The sequence below is a fragment of the Amphiprion ocellaris genome, chromosome 8 (genome assembly GCF_022539595.1).
Source record: "Amphiprion ocellaris isolate individual 3 ecotype Okinawa chromosome 8, ASM2253959v1, whole genome shotgun sequence".
NCBI classification, from domain to species: domain Eukaryota; kingdom Metazoa; phylum Chordata; class Actinopteri; family Pomacentridae; genus Amphiprion; species Amphiprion ocellaris.
The window spans coordinates 3,060,421-3,085,178 of NC_072773.1; the positions used below are offsets into that span (position 1 = coordinate 3,060,421).

General features: G+C 36.8%; 1 protein-coding gene across 2 annotated transcripts in view; it reads right to left on the bottom strand.

Annotated features, from left to right (window-relative positions):
- Window positions 1–24,758, bottom strand: part of arhgap4b (Rho GTPase activating protein 4b) — a 52,083-nt gene that overhangs the window by 19,067 nt on the left and 8,258 nt on the right. For both annotated transcript variants that reach the window (XM_023270438.3, XM_023270437.3), the window contains exons 2-11: window positions 23,649–23,909; window positions 17,591–17,762; window positions 17,340–17,502; window positions 10,671–10,733; window positions 10,411–10,584; window positions 7,993–8,121; window positions 6,348–6,569; window positions 3,327–3,428; window positions 3,054–3,239; window positions 1,445–1,529 (exon numbers count right to left, since the gene is read on the bottom strand). In XM_023270438.3, coding sequence (XP_023126206.2) covers window positions 1,445–1,529; window positions 3,054–3,239; window positions 3,327–3,428; window positions 6,348–6,569; window positions 7,993–8,121; window positions 10,411–10,584; window positions 10,671–10,733; window positions 17,340–17,502; window positions 17,591–17,762; window positions 23,649–23,718 — 1,366 coding nt within the window. In that variant the 5' untranslated portion in view covers window positions 23,719–23,909. The remainder of the gene's footprint in view (window positions 1–1,444; window positions 1,530–3,053; window positions 3,240–3,326; window positions 3,429–6,347; window positions 6,570–7,992; window positions 8,122–10,410; window positions 10,585–10,670; window positions 10,734–17,339; window positions 17,503–17,590; window positions 17,763–23,648; window positions 23,910–24,758) is intronic.

Here is a 24,758-nt window from a genome sequence, read left to right on the forward strand (position 1 = left end):
ATTCATAACAACTGTACTATGAGTCATTTTTTATATAATTTATCAGTTTAAATTATATTTAGGCTTAAAGTTATGCTTAAATAAAAATGCCTTTAAGCTAAGCTAAATGGCTGCTCCTATTTATTGTACAAACACTCAGTGGTGTCCATTTTTTCATCTAATTCTCAACAAAAGAACTAAATAACCCTAAAAAAAATAAATAAATTTATTGATACAGAAAATAGAAAGTCGGTATTCATTTTCAGTCATTGATCAATAATGAAATCTTCCTGCAGATTTGTGCAGAAATGTGTGACTAAGAACAAAAATTACATTTGAACCTCGTGTCTGAATTTGTTGATTATTGCTGCTAATTTTATATGTTTATAATTATCAATCATTTTAAAAATCAACTTTTGGAGGATGTTGTCAGATTATGTTCCATGATAACTAAAGAAGAACATTCTCAAACCAACATTTAAAAATGTTTTCCAGATGTTGTCAAGGCCTCAAATAATATTTATAAAACGTTCCTGTAATGTGATATAATTAACAAAGGTGGAACATTCTTCCTACAACTTTCTGAGGATTTTTTGGGGATGTTGTGTTGTTGGGAGAACACATTATAGAACATTCTTGTAGAAAACATTCTCACAACATTCCATGATAACTAAAGAAGAACGTTCTCAAACCAACATTCAATAAACGTTTTCCAGATGTTTCGAGGCCTCAGAAGACAGAGTGTTTTGCTAAACGTTCCTGTAATTTAAAACATTAATAAAGGTGGAACATTTATCCTGCCATGTTCTGAGGATGTTTTGGGGATGTTGATGTTGAGAACATTCTTCTATAAAACGTTCCCACAGTGAAAACAATGGAAGGGTGTTCTCAATGCAACATTCAAAAAACGTTTTCAAGATGTTTTTAAAACCTCAGAAAACAGACAGAATGTTCTTTAAAAGACGTTCCTGTCGTGGAATCTATTAAAAAAGTGGAACATTCTCTCTGCCATGCTCTTGGGGACGAACTGAAACGTTCCCACAATGTTCCACAATGTTATATGTCAACAAAGGAAGAACCTTCTCAGTTCTAACTATTTTTGAACAACTTTAAATATCCTGCCTTTAAGAGGAACACATTAGTAGAACTCTGTAGTAGAACTTTGTCAGAATGTTTTGTGGAACTAAACCATTAGAGCTGGTTATCAAAGGGAACTGTGACTGATTTTAAACACTGAACTGCATTAGTTTGTGGCTCCAGATGGACTAAAGTCTGATTAATGTTCCCATGTGGCGCCAGCTGGGAATGAAGACGGATTCTGCTGAAGGCTGGAGGTTCCAGACGACGTTAGTCACTACTAGTAGAACACACTGTCAGGGTGCATCATGGGTAATGTCTCAAAGATATGATCAAAGAAAAGTTAGAACAAATGGTAAAACTGAGTCTAAACTATCTATAAAGGTACCTTTCTGTATGGCATCATGGAGGAGATCGTGTTTGGCTTGAAGTTTGGACGTCAGAGAGCTGCTGGTGAGGAACTCCTTCACTTTCTGAGATAAAAAACAGATGAAATATTAAATAATGACAATGAGCTGACAACAGCTAATAGTAAATAATCAGTTATCGTCCTTCTACTCGTGTTACAGCCATGAAAATGCTCCACACACATAAAAGAATCATACAATTATATCTAAGGACATGATAATGAATAAAAACACACAATATTCATGCATTTGTACTGTATTAACCCACTGAATGCTTTTTGCTCCTGTCACTGTGGGTTCATTTTTCACTGCAATATAGATAATATAGATTATTTAGAAATGTCTTCTACGCAGTATAACAAAGTTTTAATGCCACAAATCCTTTTAAAAAAGAAAGAAACTAAATAATTTCTTTGTTTTTTTTTATTTTACAAAAACACCCCAAAAAACATAGAAAGTTGAATATCTACATTTTTATTTTACAAAAATTTTAAAAAACTGGAACCACCATGGAAATTCTTCCAACAGTGACTCTATATACTGTAGATAATTTGCTATTTACATTTCCATATTTGTTTCCTGGCTGCTGCGCATAAACACTGCCTGCAGTTCAGCCGAATTTTTGTCACATGATTGTTGGTAGCAGCTGAGTCACTAACTGACTCAGAATTTGACAATTTTTAAAATAGTTTTTAATTTAAATTTGGCTGATTTTTCTGAGTAGTTTCAGGACCATTGGAAAGTAGAAAATCTGATGATTCCTTCAGTTTTTTCAAGTTTCTGGTGACATTTTCATGTCATGAATCCTTTTAAACAATAATAATAATATAGAATTTTTTTGGTTTCCTTTTGTGACAAAACAACAACAAAAATTACCATATGAAGTTCTTAATTTTACAAAAAATTTGAAAAACCTGAAATCAACATGTACAAAACTCTTTTTCAATAGAGACTCTATACACTATAGATAATTTGCTATTTACATTCCCAACGTATTTCTTGGCAGCTCGGTATAAACACTTCCTGACTTTTTGCCAGATGACTGTTGGTTGCAGCTGAGTCACTAATGGCTTCGTGGATGCAGTGAGGAGTGCAGAATTTTTTGTTTTTTGCAGAATATGATTTGTGCAAACGGTTTATTTTTGACAACTTTTTAAAGAGTTTTTAACTTAAATTTGGTTGATTTTTCTGAGAAGTTCAAGGACCATTGGAAAGTAGAAAATCTGATGATTCCTTCAGTTCTTATTTGAGTTTCTGGTGATATTTTAATGCCATGAATCCTTTAAAAAATAAAACACTGCCCGCAGTTCAGCCTAATTTTTGTCACATGATTGTTGGTCACAGCTGAGCCACTAATGGCTTCATGGATACGATGAGAAGTGAAGAATTTTTTTATTTTTTACAGAATATGGTTTGTGCAAACTGTTTGTTATTGACAATTTTTAAAATAGTTTTGAGCTTAAATTTGGTTGATTATTGCGAGTAGTTCAAGGACCATTGGAAAGTAAAAAGTCTGATGATTCCTTCAGCTTTTTTTGAGTTTTGGAGTGTAATTTTGTTGATTTTATTTAAAAGCTAGGTTGAACTCACTGTAAAGTAGTAGGTCTCTGTCTCCTGCTGATTGGCTCGACGCTTGGCGAGGGTGAGTTTGGGGAGGGTTCCTCCTCCGGGCGGCTCGTGTGATAGGCTGCTGACCACGTCGGGGGAGGGGTTACAGTCGCTGTCGCACATCGTGTCCAGCAGGGCGGCGAGTGTGGCTTTAAGTGTTTTACTGACCTGAGGAAGAGAAGTTTATTTGTTAATTCAAGTCTTTTTTCTCCAGCAGACAGATCATTACGGAAACAGCGAGAACTATCAGCTGACCTCCTCTGTTTCCAAGGTAACGGCAGCGAGGCGAGACTGAAGCTGCTGGAACCGGGTCTCCAGCTCGTACCTCACCTGGCTCTCTGCGCTTACCTCGCACACCTGAAACACAACAAACAAAACAGGATGAAACGACGGAGGAGCGTCGAGGTCGAACCGGTAGGACGTTTATCCGAAGACGTCTCCAAAAACACGTCGATTAAAGACAAACAAAACATGTAAACAAGCAGCAGGGTGTTCCTGGAGCCCGAATGGAAAACAGACGGAGCCTCTGTTTGCCAAACTCCTGTCAAGCTTTCCAGTTTGTTGCCGCAAATGCAGCTGACAGCGGTGAATTTACCACATAATATTATTAATAATTAGTGAATGAGTCTTTGAATTCTCAGAAAAGTAGGACAAAGTGTCTCAGTTCCATCCGATCACAGGAATAAAGTTACCCTCAGGGGTTTTTCCCCCCAAGTTTAATTAAAAACTTCTTTAAAGACCTTTTTATTACCACTTAGAATCAAATTTACTGCCGACTTCATGGCCATAAAAGTGTAAAGGATGTATTTTAATTATATCTTTTACATAATTATAAAAATGAGTGAGGATTTGAACACATCTTATTACCGTCTTATTGAATTCAGTCTGTATGAGCAGGAATATTAGCTTGGTTATTAGCAAGGAGCGAGATATTTTTCCTGACAAATGTCCAAACAGAGCAATTGATACGTAAAACACACAAATACTTTATACATATGACAGTATTTACTTAATCCTACATAAGGACACAAAATATCCTGAATACGTTTAGGGTCTTATTCTGAAAATATCAAATTCAATCTTGTTTAAATACTTAAACAACACCTGTTGGAACTTGCAATGGTTTGGTTGTCTTTGTTTACATACTAAATTACACAATGATTAAGGACAAACTTGATTAATCTGTCATTAAAACATGACTAGTTGCAGCCTTACTTATGTTAAAGTGATAGATTAACCCGAAACCATTTGAACATGAAGCGCTCAGACTGTAGCCGTGAAGTTTGGCTGGAAAAAGTTCGTTTTCTTCTTTACAAAGAGCAGCAGCTGATGGATTCACATCAATTGCAGAGAAATCTAATATTTAAGAAGAAGTTCACATGGTTTCTGTCTTAAAACAACAGTCAGGTGTTCCTTTGAAGAATAATGCTTTTCTTTTGTCAAATGAATTCAAATTAGTCTCCTAGAAGTTACCAGATTATATTAGCTCTAGCTAGTTTGCTAATTTGCTGTGAGTTGGTTAAAAAATTTATTTCCATCTGACTCCTTTTAAAGTTGGAACATTGAATATCTAAAGGGATCTTGAATACTGAATGCACTTATGTTATAAAATGCTAACAGCCAGTGACCCAGGAAAAAAAAAGTCTTTACAGTTAATATTAAGGTTAATTATGAAAACGTTGGTAAAGACTTCCAAATCCAAGCTGAAGAACAGGACGGGTTAGCTAGCTTTGCTCTAAACTATGATGTAGCAGCATCTTGGCTAACCTTGGTTTTGAAAGTAATGCTAGCTAGCTACTGTTTGCAGTAAGCTAGTTAGCGGGGCATGCTAACATTCGCAGCTTAGAGCAAGTGATGTTTAAGCAGTTTGTTGCTTCTGGAAAAACAACACACATGAAAATATATTAGTTTAATGAAAATTTATTTAATTAAACTTCAATTTGTCGCATTATTTTTTGTTTGGTTGTTTTGTTTGTCACCATTTATTTGGGTCTCCACAAGCTTCAACATGCAGACAAATCAAACTCTTCACGGAGTGGCAATGCTTAGCTCTGGAAACATTAACCTGTAAAATATAGATATATTAGAGAACCATCTCACCACTTAGGCTATTTATCCATCATTAACTACTGTACAACTGCAAAAATATGTCTGAGTTATGGTAGTCTTACATAGTCAGACCATTCTTTTCTGCGGTGTAGAATGGTCTGACTGCAGCCAATTATAATTCTGCTACAGGAGAAAAATTGCTATATCTTTAAATTGATCACAGTTGTCTTGGGTGGTGCTAAGCTAAAATATCGAGGGTGGAATTGTTTTGGTGTAACGTTTGAATGCAGGGATAAAATGCAAAAATCCTGAGGCTAAAGCTGCAGTTCTTAGGAAGAAATGTCTTTGTAGGTAAAGGTACATTTAATTATGAGAAAGAGGAAGTTTAACACCATGTTGGGTAAAAAGTCTGGCTGGAGTTATTGGTGTAAACTTTAAAATCCAACTAAAAGAGCTGAACTGAGCTGCTAGCTTTAACCTAAACCGTCATGTAATAGCATGTTAGCTAACATACAGTGGGTGTAAATGGGAGTTTCTGTAATGTAACCTGTAAATCCACATGATAAAAAAGTAAGCTCATGACATCTGTGAGGGTAAAACTATCTGACTAGTGTATGTAGAAAGCTTCAGCACTGGATAACTCTATTTGAATTTCTTTGTAGGTAAATAATCACAGCATTTTCTAAAATATGTGCAAAATTCACACTAAATGACTGAAAACATTTTTTAAAATCCACCATTTTTTTGGTGCATAAACTGCTTAAGTAAAGTCAACAGATAATCCAAACTGAATTATGACTTAACAGTGTCTAAAAGAAGAGAATTCCACATGTTTTGGTGCTTAACGAAGAAGAAAACAGCGAGAAAGTCGTCGCTAACGAGTTTGGAAACATCGAAACATCTGTCTACTACAACTTTAAGAAGAAAACCCAGCAGAACCACCAAGACAGATGCAAAAAACAATTGCCACGGTGATTAAATCATTATTTCCAGAGCTGCGGTGCATTGTTTTGATGTAACGTTTGAATGCAGGGAAGTGAGCACTGCTGTTAAAATGGATAATTCACCAAAAAGCATCAGGGGCTGCCTTACTGCACGACACAAAATTTCATCTACACCTTTTTAGATTTTGAAAAAAGTAACACGTAGAAAGCTAAAAGAGGCAAAGAAAGCAATGGAAAACGTGCATGAAAATGTTAGACTTATACCCCAAGTCTGTAACGTCACCTGGTCTCCTTCGTGTGGATGGTAGTTGAATCTGAACGGGAGGCAGAAGGCCGAGTCGTGTTGCTGTAGCAACGCATCTCTGTCTCCTCCCTGGTCCAGGGACGTGACGGCGGCCTCCAGCTGCTTCAGCCCCGTCTCCTCCGTCTTCTGGATGCGCCACCTGCTGGCCAGGTAGCATTTCATCACCCTCTCCACGGACAGGTGGAAACCAAGGTCACAGCACTGTGGGAGAGGAAAAAGGAATGAGTGGAGGAGAGAGGGAAGGAAGCCATGAGTCATGAGTCACCAAATCTAGCAGACACAATAACAGATTCTCCCCCACTGCCATCACCCTAATAAACAGCTGAGCCATTCCCCCACACCTGTACTATACACCAACGTATATGACCATTATCTTTGCACTACGAACAGGATTCTCTGCTTTTTGCACTGTGTTATCACTGTAGCAAAACAACTACAATTCAAAGGTTTGGTGTCACCCAGACAACCTCATATTTTCCATGAAAACTCCCACTTTTATCCATGTGCTAACATAACTGAACAAGGGTTTCTAATCATCAATGAGCCTTTCAACACCATTAGCTAACACAATGTAGCATTAGAACACAGGAATGATGGTTGCTGGAAATGTTCCTCTGTACCTCTATGGAGATATTCCATTAAAAATCAGCTGTTTCCAGCTACAATAGTCATTTACCACATTAACTATGTCTAGACTGGATTTATCATTCATTTAATGTAATCTTTATTGAAAAAAACTGCTTTTCTTTCAAAATTAAGGACATTTCTAAATGACCCCAAACTTTTGAACACTAGTGTATATTCTTTTCATGTGTAAATATCTATACTTTTTTATTATTATTACTACTACTATTTTTTAAATTCTCTTCTTCTTTGTATAGTTATTTTATTGTTGTCTTTCCTTATTCCTACGGTCCACCAACAGCTGAATCCAAATTGTTGGTGTGTTGTGTGGCCCTTAACCCTCGTGTCGTCCTGCGGGTCAAATGGACCCATTTTAAAGTTTGAAAATGTGGGAAAAAAAAAAAATCCCAGTGAAACTTCTGATGTCCACATTTTCAACATTTTTAGGAAATTTTTGAAAATTTTTTGGTGGAAAAAAAAGAAATGTTAAAAAAAATCGCACATTAAAAAATCAACCAAAATCCAGCGAAATTCGCTGGATTTTGGTTGATTTTTTTTTTTATGTTCTTAAAGAAAATAGTAGAAGTTTTACTGATATATATGGAATCACTTTAGATATTTTTAGGATTTTTTGTAAGATTTTTATTCTTTTTTAAAAAATATTTACAAGAATTTTCTTGTCAAATTTTTATTTTTTTTAAATAAAACTTTTAAGGGAAACTTTTAAGGAATTATTGGAATTTTCTTTCTGAAGCTTTTGCAAATTTTCAGAAATTTGAGGAATTTTTTTGCTGATTTTTTTGGATTTTTTTCAGACAAGGAAACAATATTTGCTCATAAATAAAGACAACAGGAGGGTTAAAGCTGATTCTGAGGAAGGTTTTTATTCTCCGTTCAGCTTTTCTTTGGCAAACACTGATACAAATCCTGCACTAAAAGGTGACTTAAACCCATTTATTTGTGTCAGAGTATCACCCCACATAAATCCCATGTTCCTTACGTCGATGAGCGTGCTGACGTCCTGCAGGTAATACTTGTTCATGGCTGCGTTCGCTGCTGCCAGGTTCAGCAGGTAGTCGTTCCGAGCTTTGGTGCACTTCAGCTGGGTCTCCTGAACTCTGCCGTGCCTCTGAAAACACACATTAAAGAGAAAATTACACACAGAAACACATGTGGAGGAGGATGGATCATTTTAAACACCTGAATGCACAGACAAAACAACAGGAAGAAGAAGCGGTTTGTTCTTTAGTAAACCCACTTGAAGACTTCCTGAGGCCTGCTATCTCACTCTCTGTCTCTCACGCAGACTTTTTCTCTTTCCTCTGCTGCAGCTTCCTCCTCAGAGCTGCTGCATGCGTCCTGCAGCACCATCAGGCCTCCTTCGTCAGGATGCCACACCTGAAGCGTCGACGTCTTGCTCATATGTCGCTCAGAGCGTGGACCGAGCCGTCATACGTCTCTCAGGCTCTGGTTTGTTTACGCTCACATTTCTTCCCGCCACACAGAGAGGATTGTGAATCAGGAAAACTCACGTGCTGAGAAATGCGACCAGATGTAGGAGGACATCCTGAAGTTTCTGGCCTCACACAGCTTTGGAAATAATTATTAGCCCACCTGTTGTTTTCTTCTACAAAGTCAACACAACAGGCCTTGATCATAGTTAAGTAATTACACTTTTACTGCGTTTAAATCAATATCACATCCTATACATTGTTCATACTGTTCGTCCTGTATGTATCCTCTAAATATGTCTTTTTATACTGTTCACACTATCCACATTAATAGTGTTTTACTTTCATACCACTATTTAACTCCACCAGTGGATGTAGATTATCTATTTTATATTGTACCCACATCTATATATTCATAAATTAGCATATTCATATTGTTTTTACTGTAACATACTGTATATTGTGAGCTTTACTGCTGCTTTTGCACTTCTGGTGAGACGTTGAAATGCATTTCATTGCCTTAATGCAATGACAGTACAGGTCGACAGAATTTAGTCTAATCTAATCTAATCTTCTAAAAGGCATGAAAAAAGTCTTATAAAACGTGTAAAACTCACATTCAATGACCGAAAACACTTTTTAAATCCACCATGCATAAACAGCATATGTAAAGTCAACAGATAATCCAAACTAAATTATGACTTAGTCCTTCAAAGAAGAGAATTCCAGATATTCTGGTGCTTAACGAAGAAAAATATGACAAGAAAGCTGCTACTAACCAGTTTGAAAAAGCTGCGTATGTGAAGCAAACAGATAATCCAAACAAAACTATCACTTAAAAATGCCTAAAAGATGAGAATTCTAGATATGTTGGTGCTTAGCGAAGAAGAAATCGGCAAGAAAGCCATCGCTAGCCAGTTTGGAATCAACAAAACATGGATGAAAATTTCATCCGAATCCGTTAGTCCATTTTTGAGTAATGTTGCTAACAGACAAACAGACAGACAGACAGACAGACAGACAGACAGACAGACAGACAGACAGACAGACAGACAGACAGACAGACAGACAGACAGACCAACACCAATCGTCACACACCTCCGCTGTGTTCCTTGTTGGAGTAATAAACATCTAGTATAAGTAAAAACAGTAAGTGCAAGTGTTTTTATGAAAACAGTGAGATAGCTTATTCTGGAAAATGGTGAAGTTATGTGACGATCGGAGCTGGGTTGTCTGTTCGTCTGTCCGTCTATCCATCTGTTAGCAACATTACTCAAAAACAGATCAATGGATTTGGATGAAATTTTCAGGGAAGGTCAGAAATGACACAAGGACCAAGTGATTAGATTTTGGAAGTAATGCAGCTTATAGTCTGGATCCATGGATTTGTTAAAGATTTCTTGATCTTTGCAAGATAGTGTCATTGTAACCATGACAACAAGTGAACACTACATCAGCTGCCTGCTGATGATCACATGATTGTGATCCTACTACAAACCCACCGCTGAGGACTTATTGGGACTTATCCGTTGGAAATCATACAAGGACTAAGGCAGCCTTGGCGGAGTACTGTGCTCTCTGAGTGCTTTTCTTGTTTGGTATATTAAGAACTACAAAAACACTTCTAGATATTGCAAATTAGTGAACATATACAAAAAGGTATGGCTTTAACCCTCATGTTGTCCTGCGGGTCAAAATTGACCTGGTTTAAAGTTTGAAAATGTGGGAAAAAAATATGTTTTCACATGTTTTGCTGAATTTTTGGATTTTTTTTCAGACAAGGAAACCCGTAAATGAGGACAACAGGAGGGTTAAATAGTGCAAAAATTCAACACAAGGTGCAGCTGTATGTAAGTGTGCATATCAAGTCAAGAAATATCCAGTGCATAAGGCGCTATGTTGCTAGAAGGCCTTTAGTTTGAGCAGAGGATGTTGGTTTGTTTATTAAAAGACCTCCAGATTCTCACCTTCTCCATTAATCTCTCCATCTTCTTGACAGAACTCCTCCTCTGTCCGACCAGCTGACCTGGTCCCAGTTCTGCAGACTTCCCGGTGTGTCTTTCCTCCAACCGCTCGGCCTCCTTCAGCTTCCCCTCGGCTATCAGGCAGTCAGTGTGGTACTGGTTGTACGTCTTTAAAGCCTTCATCAGGTCAAACAGCAGAAACCAACATCAGCTGTCAGCAGACATTTACAGCTATTAATATTTTACAGCGTCAAAGTTCTCACCGTCTGCAGCTCAGTGGTGACCTTCATCAACTCGTCCTGCATCTGGATCCCAACTTCTTTGCTCTGCAACGCACAGAACAGTGTTTTAGTCATTTTAACATAAAAGTACAGTGTGGTTTATAATTTATCAACATTATTATGACACCTAACACATCAGACACTTACATCTGAACAATAATACCAATTTCATTTGCAATATTGGTTTCAGGACCATGTGTAACATTTGAATTTCATGTTCAATATTTCACATTTATGTCCCAACGTAATGTGCATTATTGAAACATTTAGGTATAATATTTCACTTTTATGTGCAATATTTTACATTTTCATGTACAGCATCGTTAATGTAATGTCCATTATTTCATTTTCATCTAATTTTCCTGTGGAACACTTTGATTACATGTGAAATGTTTCAGTTTCATGTGTCATATTTCATTATCATATCAAACACTGTTAATGTATTATGCGATATTTCAATTTTATGTCATTTTTAGGTGCAATATGTCAATTTTTGAGGAATATTTCACTGCATGGGGCATGATTTCGATTACTAGATGTGCAATATTACATAATAATGTACATTATCAATGTAATGTGCACTATTTCATTTTTAATTTCTCATCTGCAATATTTCATTTTTTATCTGTAATATCTAATTTTTCATGTGCAGTATTTCAGTTTCATGTGCAGTATTTTAATTACATGCACAATGTTGTCATTGTAATGTGCATCATTTCATTTTCATTTCAATTCTCAGGTGTAGTATTTCATTTTCATGTGCAATATTTCAATTTCATGTTCAACATTATCCGTGTAACGTGCAATATTTCATTTTAATCTAATTTTGTCAGTGCCTATTTAATTTTCACATGCATAACTTTCACTACATGTGCAGCATTGTAATGTTATGTACAACACTGTCAATCAAATGTGCAATATTTACTTTTTTAATCAAATTTTTCAGGTGCAGTTCTTTGATAACATGCAATATTTTACATTCATCTATTTTTATCTAGTTTTTCAGGTGCAATATTTCAATTTCATGTGTAAGATTTCATTATCATGTGAAACGTTTTGATTGTATACACAATATTTCACTTTCATGTACAACATTGTCAATATAATGTGCAATGTTTCATTTTTTAAACTAATTTTTCAGGTGCAACATTTCAATATCATGTGAAACATTTATTTTTCATGTAAGATATTTTGATTACATGTGCAACATTTCACATTTGTGTACACATTGTCAGTGTAATGTGCCATATTTTATATTTAATTGAAATGAAATATTGAAATATTTCAATTTTTATGTGCAATGTGTTTGATTTTTCATTCCTTGGGGGAAATATTTTAATTTTTATGCACAATATTTCATTTGTATCTCATTTTCTAGATGTTGTATTTAACTTTCATCTAATTTTTCAGGTTCAGTATTTCAGTTTCATCTGTACTACTTTGATTACATGTGCAGTATTTTACATTCATGTACAATATTGTCAATGTAACGTGCAATATTTCAATTTCATGTTTAAAATTTCATTCTTATGTACATCATTTTGAGTATTACATGTGCAATATCTCAATTTGTATGTACAATTTTGTCAGTTTAATGTGCGTAATTTCATTTTCATCTAATTTTTAAGAGCAATACTTCACGATTATGTGTGATATTACTTATTACTTCAGTATAATTGCCAGCATGATTTCTTATTGTTGCATTCTAGTCTTATTTTGGTTTACTTATTTTGTTTTCAGTAACGCATCATACTCATATCTTACTGCTTTTCTACTTTTTATACAATGCATGTCTTTTTGTTTATTCTGAGTAATATCTGGAACAAGAATGTCCTCAAAGTTTTATCATATATACAGGAATTATGCTTATTTCCTTTCCAAATTTAAAGTTAGAGGAGAAAGTCGACATCGCTCTTGTGTATGTGAACTAAATATGAAGCTAATGGGATTAGCTTGGCTTAGCTCCAGCTTGTAACTCCCCATAAAAACACAATTTGTTGCTTTTCCATTTCGGTTTTTGTGCGAGGTAATTAATAGCCCTTTGAAGTGCTTGTATGCAGCTTCTTTTATTATAACACTTTGATTTTTAGCGTGCAGACATGCGACAGGTATCAATGCTGTCATTTAATCTCGGGCAGGAAAGCGAATAAAGATGTCAAAGTAGCTACAACAATAATAACGCTCCACTTTGCAGTCGTGTCGCTCAGCTACTTTATTTCTTGGCAGAAAAAAACAGAGCCTCGTCGTCATTCTAATTTGCCTAATATTGTTTTGCTACTTGTCGACTGCACAGCATCACTTATTGAATAAGACGCAGTGATGTGTTGGATTTGGTGCTGAGAGCGCAGCGCCCTGAGAGGCTCGCTGTGCTTGGCGTCGGGCCTGAAAACGCTTCTTAGCTGCTCTGTAGCGGCTTCATTAAGATTCTGCTCATTTTTCCACCATGAGATAGGTACAGAGCATGTCTGACAACCTGTAATTTGAACAAGACGACTCTGTGTACTTTACAAAATGAACGACACTGCAGATGCCTCAGCGCTGCCAGGGACCGGAGTCTATCCAAAGACTCACGTTGTGTTCGGCGTGTCGACTTCTGGACTTTATTTTGTGAGTTTTGTTCACTTTTCGAGGCTGCCGACTAACGACTGGAGTCATTTGTGTTTTATTACAAAATTAATGTTGCAGCACTAGAAAAAAAATTAATCTATTTTAATGAATTTATGCATCAAGTCTCTGGTTTGTTTTGGAGTGATTCCTGTTTGTTAGTGTACTGTGATAAGCTTTACTCCAGATATTGACTGTCTGCAAAAAAAAAGAACTGAAATTGAGTAAAATTGTCTGTCCTTGGTTTAAATACACATATTTTGAGATATAGAAAATGCAGAAAATCTGTCAATCATCACTCTACAACTATGCGGAGCTCTACAGAACAAATGATGTGGATTTGAATGGATTATTTGCACACTCGGGGACGAGGATTCGGTCAAGGATACAACTCTACATTATCTTCCACTGCAAGTTTTTTTTTTTTTTTTTTAACAGGTATTGGTAAAAAATATCATACAAAGTACAAGATAGAGTAAAATGTAATTCATTATTTCAAATCAATTAAAAATTGTACAGACAAGTTGAATTGTAGCACAGGAGATTTATAGTATAATCAAAATTAACTAAGTTGACTAAAACTGCAGCAAAAGACATAAGATAAGACAAAGAAAAATGTGCAAAAAGGGTGGCATACAATTAAACAGACAAAAATAGATTAATTCAAATTTAGAATTGAAGGAACCAGGACTAAAGCTGTAACTTTACTATCACTGATATTTAAAATTATGACATGAAATAAATGTCAAATCAGCAGAGATGTTTAGCTTACAGTATCAAATAATTCAAGCTAGCATAATTTTATTAGTTTAACATAGAGTCAGCTAGTTAGCTAGTGCTACAGCAAGCTAATATAAAATACTGTAATTAACTTTCCAGAGAGTTAGCTAGTAAGCTAGTGCTACAGCAAGCTAATATAAAATACTGTAATTAACTGAACAGAGAGTCAGCTAGTAAGCTTGTGCTACAGTAAGCTAATACACCGAAACATTATTAGTTTAACATAAAGTCAGCTAGTTAGCTTTGCCCCGCCCAGCTAATATGCCACAAGGTTATTAGCTTAACACAGTCAGCTAGTTAGCTAGTGCTACAGCAAGCTAACAAGGCATATAGTTAGTCAGCTGGTGCTACATCAAGTTAATATTAGCTTAACACAGGGTCATCTAGTCAGCTAGCACTGCATCAAACTAAAATAGCATAATTTTATTAGCTTAACACAAAGTCAGCTAGTTAGCTAGTGCTTTAGCAAGGTAATGTGTCATAACATTACTAGCTTAAGACAAAGTCAGACAGTTAGCTAGTGCTACAACAAGTTAATATAAAATATTGTAATTACCTTAATATAAAGTCAGTTAGTGAGCTTGTGCTATACTAAGCAAAAATAGTATAACATTACTAGTTTAACATGGAGTCAGCTAGTTTGCTTGTACCACAGCAGGCTAATATAGCATATTTTCATTAGCTTAATATAGCGTTAGCGAGCTCGTGGTACAGCAGTGGGGTTGCCACCCATCCCTTAAAATATGGAATCGTCCTTTAGTAGACAATTAATTGTTGCGTCCCGTATTGAATCAATACGGGACACAAATTGTTCCATATTTTCATAAATGCCCAGTACACGTCTGTCACACACTCATCAAAACTGTATACTGAACAAAATAAAACACAGGAAATATGAAGGGCAGCCAATTTGATTGTCGTAGGACCTATGTAGTGAGGACCCGTTACGAGGCCCACGGACAGACCTCAGACTTCCCTGTACCAGGTCCTGCCCGGTCCTGTCTCTGGTTGCCTGGTTACAGACGCTGCTGCTCCCCCACGTTTAAAAATGCCTACAAGCGAAACTCCACCACGTCCATAGAAGCAAAAACGTTTGCAAAATTACAGACGTGAGTGGGAAGACTGGAACCCCTGGCAGTAGGTACAAACTGTGTTTTCTGTTGCTCATGGATTAGCTGAAGTAAGGCAGCATCAGGAGACCAACATGTAAGAAACATGAGAACAGAGAGAACCCAACCAGCAGGTCACAGTTTATCATCATCTAATCATCTCCTGAAGTCCATATGGTGAGAGACATAAGTATCTGGTTGTTAATTTACCAGAGGATGCTTATAATCATGCTGATGTGGTCACAGACTCTACGGTATTTTAATGACACAATAAAAGTTGTTTATTATTTTTTAATGCTTTATTTTTTAATAAACATTTATTTAATAGTCTATATGTAATCATAAATGGCATTTGCCTATCTAAAGAAAAACTCCGAACTCTGATATGTTAACAGTACTAAATAAAACAATAAATACATGCATACACATATAAATAAGTTAATACATTAATTGTGTTAAGATAAGATTTAGATGAAAAAACAACTGTCTGTATAGGATTTCTTTGTCCAGTATTCTGCATTCAGTTGTTAATGTTTTTGCAGAATCCAGTATTGCTCACTGGTTGGTCATTACATTTCATTAGTTTGATTTCACTGTTTAAAATGATGCCACTTCTTTTCAGACAGAACCTGTGATCATAAAACAATATAAAATTCTTAGTTCTGTGTTAATAAAGCACTTAAAGCTTTAAATATGGCTAAATGCTTTTTTCAAAATTAAATATTCCACTCCTTAGGTGGTAGTGGCCCCGAGTTCAGCAAAGTTGAAAAGATATTCAAAGATTCGGACTTCCAGCATCAATAACTCGTTAGATATAGGTTGTCAAAACATAAACGGTGCCTCTTTCCCATTGTTGCAAGGCAGACAATGTGCTACAAGCCCAGTTTTATCAAAAGTAGCTGTCTTTCAAGCTGCAGGAATAACATTGGTGTCTACGGAGTAAACAGGGACCGTCTGCAAATTGCAAAACCGCTGCAACAGCAAAGAGAGACACAAATATTCAATAACTTCACTCTTAAACACTTTAGTGTCACCAAAATCCCTGCAACCTTCAACTGGCTCCTGTTGACACCAGTGTTATTCCTGCAACTTGAAAGACAGCTACTTTTGATAAAACTGGGCTTTTAGCAGATTGTCTGCCTTACAACGATGGGAAAGAGGCATCGTTTATGTTTTGACAATGTTTATCTGAGTTATTGATGCTGGAAGTCTGAATCTGTGAATATCTTTACAACTTTACTGAACTGTGGCCCCGAGCAGCCGCGGTGGGCGTCTTTTATTTTCATTTCTGAAAGGTGGCAACTCTATACAGCAGGCTAATATAGAACATTGTAATTAGGTTAATAAATAGAGTCACTACAGAGTCAGATAGTTAGCTTGTCCCACAGTAAGCTAAAATAGCACAACATTATTAGCTTAATATAGAGTAAGCTAGTTAGCTAGTCAGCTAGTGCTATAGCAAGCTAATATACCATAGAGGTAATAGCTTAATATAGAGTTAGGTGGTTAAGTAATGCTACAGTAAGCTAACATAGCAAATTAAATTAAGTTCTCTAGTTAGCTTGTGCTATAGCAGGCTAGTATACATAACTTTATTAGCTTAGCATAAACTCAGCTAGTTAGCCTTTTTAAATGTATGACATTATTACATTTTACTGCTGCTTAGCTTCTACTGCTGTACTGTATTAGAACATTATTTATCATAAATCCAACATTAGAAAGACTACATTTTTAAAAATCATTGGTGTCCATGGGAGTTTCTTCATTTAAACATCCTACTCTGATCTGACATTTTCACATTACAGATCAAGTTTTTGTTATTGTTTACTCAAACTCATGGATAACCCTCCACATGACTCTCATATTAACAGTATAGAAAACTTATTTTATGTATATTCTTACAGAAAACCTCAAAAGCTTATTCTGTTTTGCTAGAATATTACATTGCCTTACCTTAGAGCCACTTCTTTTGACTAGTAAAATGATTTCCAACACTATTTAAAGATTAGTAAGGTCCCTATTATCCAAGAAAAGAGATGAAATGAAAATATATGGCTATATCTAATGGTTCTAATGGTGCTGTTTATTCTGGTTTACTTCATGTTTGTTGCGTGTCTGCTTGTTCATACATGTGACTGAACATTAAACGTGTTCTCACCCGTTTGTGCAGCCGGTGTGTGTCCTCTGTACTGTGTACCAGCCTCTGGGTCAGTGTGTTGCAGCAGGTATCACCCAGCGCTGCATGTTCTCGGCTCTCCAGACGGGTCTGGGTCAACAGAACCGACCACACCTGACACACCGACTGACCCCACTGCTCCTTCCTGCAGAACAACGCAGGCTCTCCGTCAGATTACCGACCTTTAGAACCACCCGACAACCAGAGAAGACAAATGCACGCCCTCTGCTTACTTCTTAGTCTTGTGGGTGAACCTCTCGGTGAGTTTGTCGAGGGCTCGAGCGTATTCGGCCTCGATGTCGCCGCGACGTCGGAGAAACTCAGACAGATCCGAGAGCTGCTGCTGTTTCACCTCCACCTGAGAGTCCAAAATCTTTATCTGGTCTGTCAGCTGCGCCCGAAGGTCTGAGATTCGAAGAGACACAAAGAGAAAGGAGGGCAGCATTTTAAGTAAATATATGTAGATAGGCCTGGACACATGCAGAGAGAACAAACAGTAGTATATACAAGTTCACACACTCATGTAAAGACCAGGTATATAATGGCAGTCTCGAGTTTCTAAATATTCCTACAACTCTTAATTTTCTATGAAAGAATCACTGAAACACGAGTCTTTGTCATGAAAAAAAATCATGCATTTTGGTTCTTTCGTAGATTTATTAAAGGTCTTCCGGTGGATCAAAAATATACATACAGCAACTTCAAACACCAGCTTTAATGATAGCAGATAGTTTTGTTTACCAACCTCTTCTAGTGAGAAGTTATGATTGACTACAGCTGCTGATTCTTCTGAGCCCATTTAAATAGAACCTATTTGATCCACTCATTAGACTCAGCCACATAAACTACAGGGGGAAAGTCTGAGGAGCTCAGCAAAGATATGAAAAAGCAAATCATTGACTTCAAGGACTTGAGGCCTTTAACCACAAGAACACCAAACCTACTATCAAGCATGGTGGTGGCAGTATCACACTCTGTGGAACTGGAGCTTTACACAAAGTAAATGGAATAATGAAGAAGGAAAATTAAAATCTAAAATCATCAGCAGAAGGTTGATCTTGGACACAGTTGGATGTTTCAACAAGACAATGAGCCCAAACACACATCAGACGTAGTGAAGAAATGGTTCCATCAGACTAGAATGAAGGTTCTAGACTGGTCTCCACAAAGTCCTGACTTAAACCCACCAAGAACCTGTGGACTGATGAAGAAACAACAAATTTAGTTGAACTGAACCAATTCTGTCCAGAGGAGTCAAAGATAAACCAGAAGATTGTCGACGGAAACCAAAAGTAATTTTTCTTTATTGCAGTGATTTCCAATGATCGAATGATGCAACGTTTTTCAGTTAACCTCAGGATCAGGTGTGAAGCCAACACACCAAGTCTGGTATCAATACATGCAAGATTTCCTCAGATATGATGATATGACCTCACTTCCTGTTTGGAAGCTTTGCCGTCAATTTTGATTGGCGGTGACCGATAGATTTTTTCAAAAGTCAAAAATCCATATGGTACCTTTTATGAGGTCCGTTCTGAAGATCATCTATGCCAATTTTGGTGAAGATTGGAAAAACATGGTCTGTAAAAAATTTTGTATGTATAAAATTCAATATAGTGGAAAATCCAACAAGGCGGAGTTTGGAAAAAACATCACATGACGTCTTGAACCCATTTTGATCCAAGGAATCCAACGGTATTTAATTTTTTTTTTTTTTTTTAAATCTGGCATATGGTGTAAAAGTGCATAAATACACCTCCAGCTTTGTCAAATTGGTGAGAATCCTTGAGGAACAGTCACGAAACTTGTTTAAATAATAAATGAACCGTCCTCACTCAGTGTAGCAGCTTTTAAACTTTTTCACCAGGAGAAGGTTTGTAGGAAAAGGTAAAAAAGGCAGACTGTACAGCACATTTAAGCACTGCGGCAATATAAAGTGCTTTACATTAAACGTAAAAAGCATCAAGACGATTTGTAAATGGAACATAAAACAAAAGCAACACAGTTAAAATATGCAGAGTTGCAGTAGATTTGTAGGGAGTTTGAGATATGTGCTGCATAAAAACTGAAAGCTGCTTCTCTGTGTTTAGTTTTGATTTTGGGGACAGAAATTCACAACGGAGCAGCAGATGAGAAATATATTCTGGCCCTAAAACATTCAGTGCTTCATAAACCAACAGCAGTATTTTAGAATCGATTGTTTGGTGGACAGGAAGCCAGTTTAAAGACTTCAGAACTGGAATGATGTGATCCACGTTTCTGGTCTTGAGTTCCGGATCAACTGATTGATTTATTAGAAACCTGTGAAGATGCTGTTGAGACATACGTCCTTTAATCATTGATATATTCAGGTGGTAGCACGCTGACTTGGTAATTATTTCATTGTGGCTAGAGATGATTCATAACTGACCACACAACAGTTTCTGACTCGGTTTGTGGTTTTTAACTTTATCAGCTGAAGCTGCACAAACACAGTTTGCAGCTTCACCTTTTACCCCCAATGATACACAACACATGCAGAATACTTTCACTTTACAACACATGCAGAATACTTTCACTTTACAACACATGCATAAAAAAACTAAATCCAAAGAAGATGATGTATGCAAAATGAAGTTCCAGTGCAAAAAAATACCAAAACAGTTATCAAAGGAGGAAAAGGTGGCAGGACATGGAGGCTAAAATATTACCATTAACAAAGAGTCAGCTGGCTAGCTTGAGCTACAGCAAGCTACTACTTCATGTTGTTAATAGCTTAACAGATAGTCAGCTAGTTAGCTAATGATACACCAAGCTAATATAGAATATTGTTATTAGCTGAACAGAGACAGCTAGTTAGCTTGTGGTACAGCAAGATAAAATAGACTATTGTAATTAGCTTAATATAGAGTCAGTACAGAGTAAGTTACAATACAATACAATACAATGACTTTATTCAATTGTCTGGTCTCATCTGTTTACTTTTGAATTAAATAGTCTGATTGCTGATGGCAAGAAAGATTTTCTGAATCTTTCAGTCCTGCAGGGATAGGAGCCGTCTACTGATGTTTTGTTGTTCATTGAGGCAGATATGAAGTGGATGATCCAGGTTTGTCAGAATGGTCTCCATCTTTCTAAGTGCCCATCTCTCCACCTGCATCCGTGTTTTTTATACTGCCTCCCCAGCAGACTGCAGCATAAAACAGGACACTTGCTACCACAGACTGATAAAACATCTGCAGCATCTTACTGCAGATGTCTAATGATCGAAGTCTTCTGAGGCTAAAAAGTCGGTTCTGGCCCTTTTTGTAGATGAAGTCTACATTTGTAGACCAGTCCAACTTATTATCAAGGTGGACACGTAAATATTTATACGATGTCACCACCTCCATGTCTGCGCCACAAGTGTTCACTGGCTGAAAAGGGGGTTTGGATCTGTGGAAATCTAGGATCATTTCCTTTGTCTTTGAGGCGCTGAGTAGCAGGCAGTTTTTCTGACTCCAGTCACTGAAGGCATTTATCAGATCCCTGTATCCCTGGACTGTTCCTTGTGGAGCCCCAGTACTGTTCATTAATGTCCCAGAAACACAGTTCCCCAGCCTGACAAACCGTGGCCTTCCTGTCAGGTAATCTATGATCCAAGAAACACAGGAAGGATCCACTCCCATCTCTGTGAGCTTGTCTTTGAGTATGGTGGGTTGGATGGAGTTGAATGCGTTTGAAAAATGTTAGTTAGCTTGTGCTACAGTAAGCTAACATAGCATAGCATTATTAGCTTAATAAAGCATCAGCTAGTTAGCTATGGCTATAGCAAGCTAATATACCATAAAGGTATTAGCTTAATATAGAGTTAGCTAGTTAAGTAGTGCTACAGGAAGCTAATATAGCAAGACATTCTTAGCTTAGCATAAAATCAGCTAGTTGACAAGTGCTACAGCAAGCTAAAGTAAAATATTGCAATTTGCTTAACATAAAGTCAGCTGGCTAGCTTTTGCTACAACAAGCTACTATATCATATTGCTATTAGCTTAACAAAGAGTCAGCTAGTAAGCTAATGATACAGTAAGCTAATATAGAATATTGTAGTTAGGTTAATATAGAGTCCGTACAGAGTCAGTCAGTTAGCTTGTGCTACATTAAGCTAATATAGCAAACCATTGAGTCAGCGAGTTAGCTAATCATCTACGGCTATAGTAAGCTAATATACCAAAAAGGTGTTAGCTTACTATAGAGTTAGCTAGTTAGGTAATGCTACAGCAAGCCAAAATAGCATGTTGTCATTAGCGTAACACAGAGTCAGCTAGTTTGCTTTTGCTATAGCATGGTACTATATCATATTGTTATTAGCTTAACAGAGAGTCAGCTAGTTAGCTTGTGGTACAGGAAGTTAATAGGTAATAGCTTGTGCTGCATTAAGCTAATTATTAGCTTAATAAAGAGTCAACTAGTTAGCTAGTCAGCTAGGGCAATAGCAAGCTAATATACCATAAAAGTATTAGCTTAATATAGAGTTGGCTAGTTAGGTAGTGCTACAAAAGGCTAATACAGCAAAACATTATTAGCTTAACATAAACTCAGCTAGTTAGCCTTTTTAAATATAAGACATTAATACATTTTACCACCATTTAGCTTCTACTACTGTACTGTATTAAATGTTAGCGGTAGAAGCAATTCAGAGTCGATCACTGGACCAAACTATTGCATATAAAGCAGCTCAAAGTAGCTACAAAACTAATGTTTACACACTGATGTGTCGACACAAGTGTAAAACCTGAAAACTGTCTCCTGTAGTTAATGGAATTAAGTGTGAATAAAACGCCGTCCATGTTGTCTCTGCAGGGTTTGACAGAAACATATGGATTATTACAGGCGGCTCACTTGTTATAATCCAGCAGAACCTGATATTAAGCACACAGGCTTGTATGCAAACACAGCTAAGCCAGTGGTTCAGTGTCCCGACGGAACAGACTAATACAAACATCATCCTCTCAAATAACTCCCTCACCCCTCCGTCTTCTTCTCTTACCCATTTTTGTCTCTTATTTTTTTCCTTCCCCGCTCTACTTCGCCCTCTTTCCCCCTCTTTACTCTTTTTCACTGTGTTTGTGTGAGTACATAGCCCCGGGCTGACTGGATGTGAGGAGACAGCATCACTAATACTAGCTATAAATACACTCTAGTAGTACAGTACAGAGATGCAGCCGCCACGGCATGCAGCCTCCAAATCACAGCATCACATCGAACACACATGCAGGCTGTTGGGGAAAATCTCATAACCCCCATTTTGGTTCGTCAGAGCATCTTGTGCAGCCGAAGCAGCTTCAGGAGAAATCAACTGGACTTCTCTTCACCTCGAGGTGAAACGTCTTCAAGAAAAATGTCCTAAAAATATGAATTAAATACCTCAAAATTCCCTAAAAATATGAATAAAATAACTGAAAAATGTCTCCGAAATAGAAATTACATTTCTGAAAAATATGAGTAAAACTTTTGAAAAATCTCTTTAAAATTTAAATTACATACCTCAAAATGTCATAAAATTTTAATACTCCAAAAATGTCCTAAAAATAGTAATAAAATACCTGAAAATATGCTAAAAATATAAATTGCATTTCTGAAAAAAACTGAACACTCCAAAAATGTCCTAAAAATATGAATAAAATTCCTGAAAAATGTTGTCGAAATATAAGTTACATTTCTGAAAAATGTCCTAAAAATGTGATGAGATACCTGAAAAATGTAGAAAAAATATTAATAAAATGCCTGAAAAATGTCCTAAAAATACAAATTAAGTTTCTGAAATAAAATTAATATTCCAAAAATATCCTAAAAATATGAATAAAATTCCTGGAAAATGTTGAAAGAACATTAGTAAAACACCTGAAAAATGTCCCCAAAATACAAATTACATTTCTGAAAAATATCCCAAAAATATTAATTAAATACCTCAGAATGTCCCAAAAATGTGAAAAAAAAACACCTGAAAATTTTAGAAAAAATGTGAATAAAATACCTGGAAAATTTCCCCAAAATATTAAATTTCAGAAAAATTTCCCCAAAATATGAATAAAATACCTGAAAAATGTCCCTAAAGTATGAATAAAATACCTGAAAAATAGTCCTTAAAATATGAATAAACTACCTGAAAAATGTCCTAAAAATGTGAATAAAATACCTGAAAAAAACTTGAAGAACCTACTGGGAGGTCCAGTTGATTTCTACTGAATCTTTTAGGATTCTGAGTGTTTCAGATCTTCATGCTCTCTAATACTCATTCATTCCCACACAGAAGAGTGACATGGACCATCTTACCTTTCATCTGCGACTCGTATTCGGCCAGACTTCCCTTCTCCCTCCTCAGCTTTCCATGAGATGTCATCATCTTGACTCGACCTTCGTTCGTCTTCCGTCCCGATGCTTCCCGGTTCTCCCCCTCCTGAAACCTTTCCACCCTCGGTAGTCGTCACCTTTCACCCCTCTGGCCTCGCTGCTCTCCAGCCGCCCTCAGAGCCTCAGCGTCGGGTCGATGACTCCATGGAATCCCCTGGGTTCCAGATCCATAGGCGACCCAGCCTGGATGACAGGAAGGGGGCAAGAGAGGCAGATTCACTGAGAGCGGACAAACGAGGGCAGGGTGACGAGACAGGAAGGGACAGTGACACCAGAGAAGGGATGGAGGACGGACAGTAGGAGGGCAGGGATGGAGGGTGAAGGATGGAGGGTGAAGGATGGAGGGTGAAGGATGGGGGATGGGACCAGGAGAGGTGATGAGTAACGGCGCTAATGAAGGACGTTTGGCGCCTCCAGGTCCGTGTTCGGGGGATGTCCACGGAGGTAATGATCAAACACTCCGGTGAGGTTCCTGCACGACGTATGAGCTGAGAAATGACAGCAGGAAGCGGCTCAAAGCGTCCTCCTGGTTTATTGATTCATTCAGAGCTGGTTAATATATGTAGCTATAATGAAATGTGCTTAGAACTGATGATTCAGTGGCTCTAGAAGGAGATCTGGCAGGTTTGAAATCAGGGGGAAACCTCAGCAGAGTTGTAGATAAAAAGAATTTCCATTTAACTCCATTAATGTTTTGAAGAGCTCTTAATGATCAACACAGAAGCAGGATGCAGAAAGAAACAATCATGTTGGTTCACGTTGTGGTTCACAGTTTGGTTGATGGTCGACGTCCAATCATTCAATATATTGATGCATTTTTTAGGACATTTTTCAGAAATGTGATCTACATTATGGGGACATTTTTCAGATATTTTATTCAGATTTTTAGGAATTTTTTTCAGGTATTTAATTATATTTTTAAGATATTTTTCAGGCATTTATTCACATTTTAGAACATTTTTGGATTATTCAAATTTTACAACATTTTGAGGTATTTAATTTATATTTTTTGGAAACTTTTCAGGTATTTTA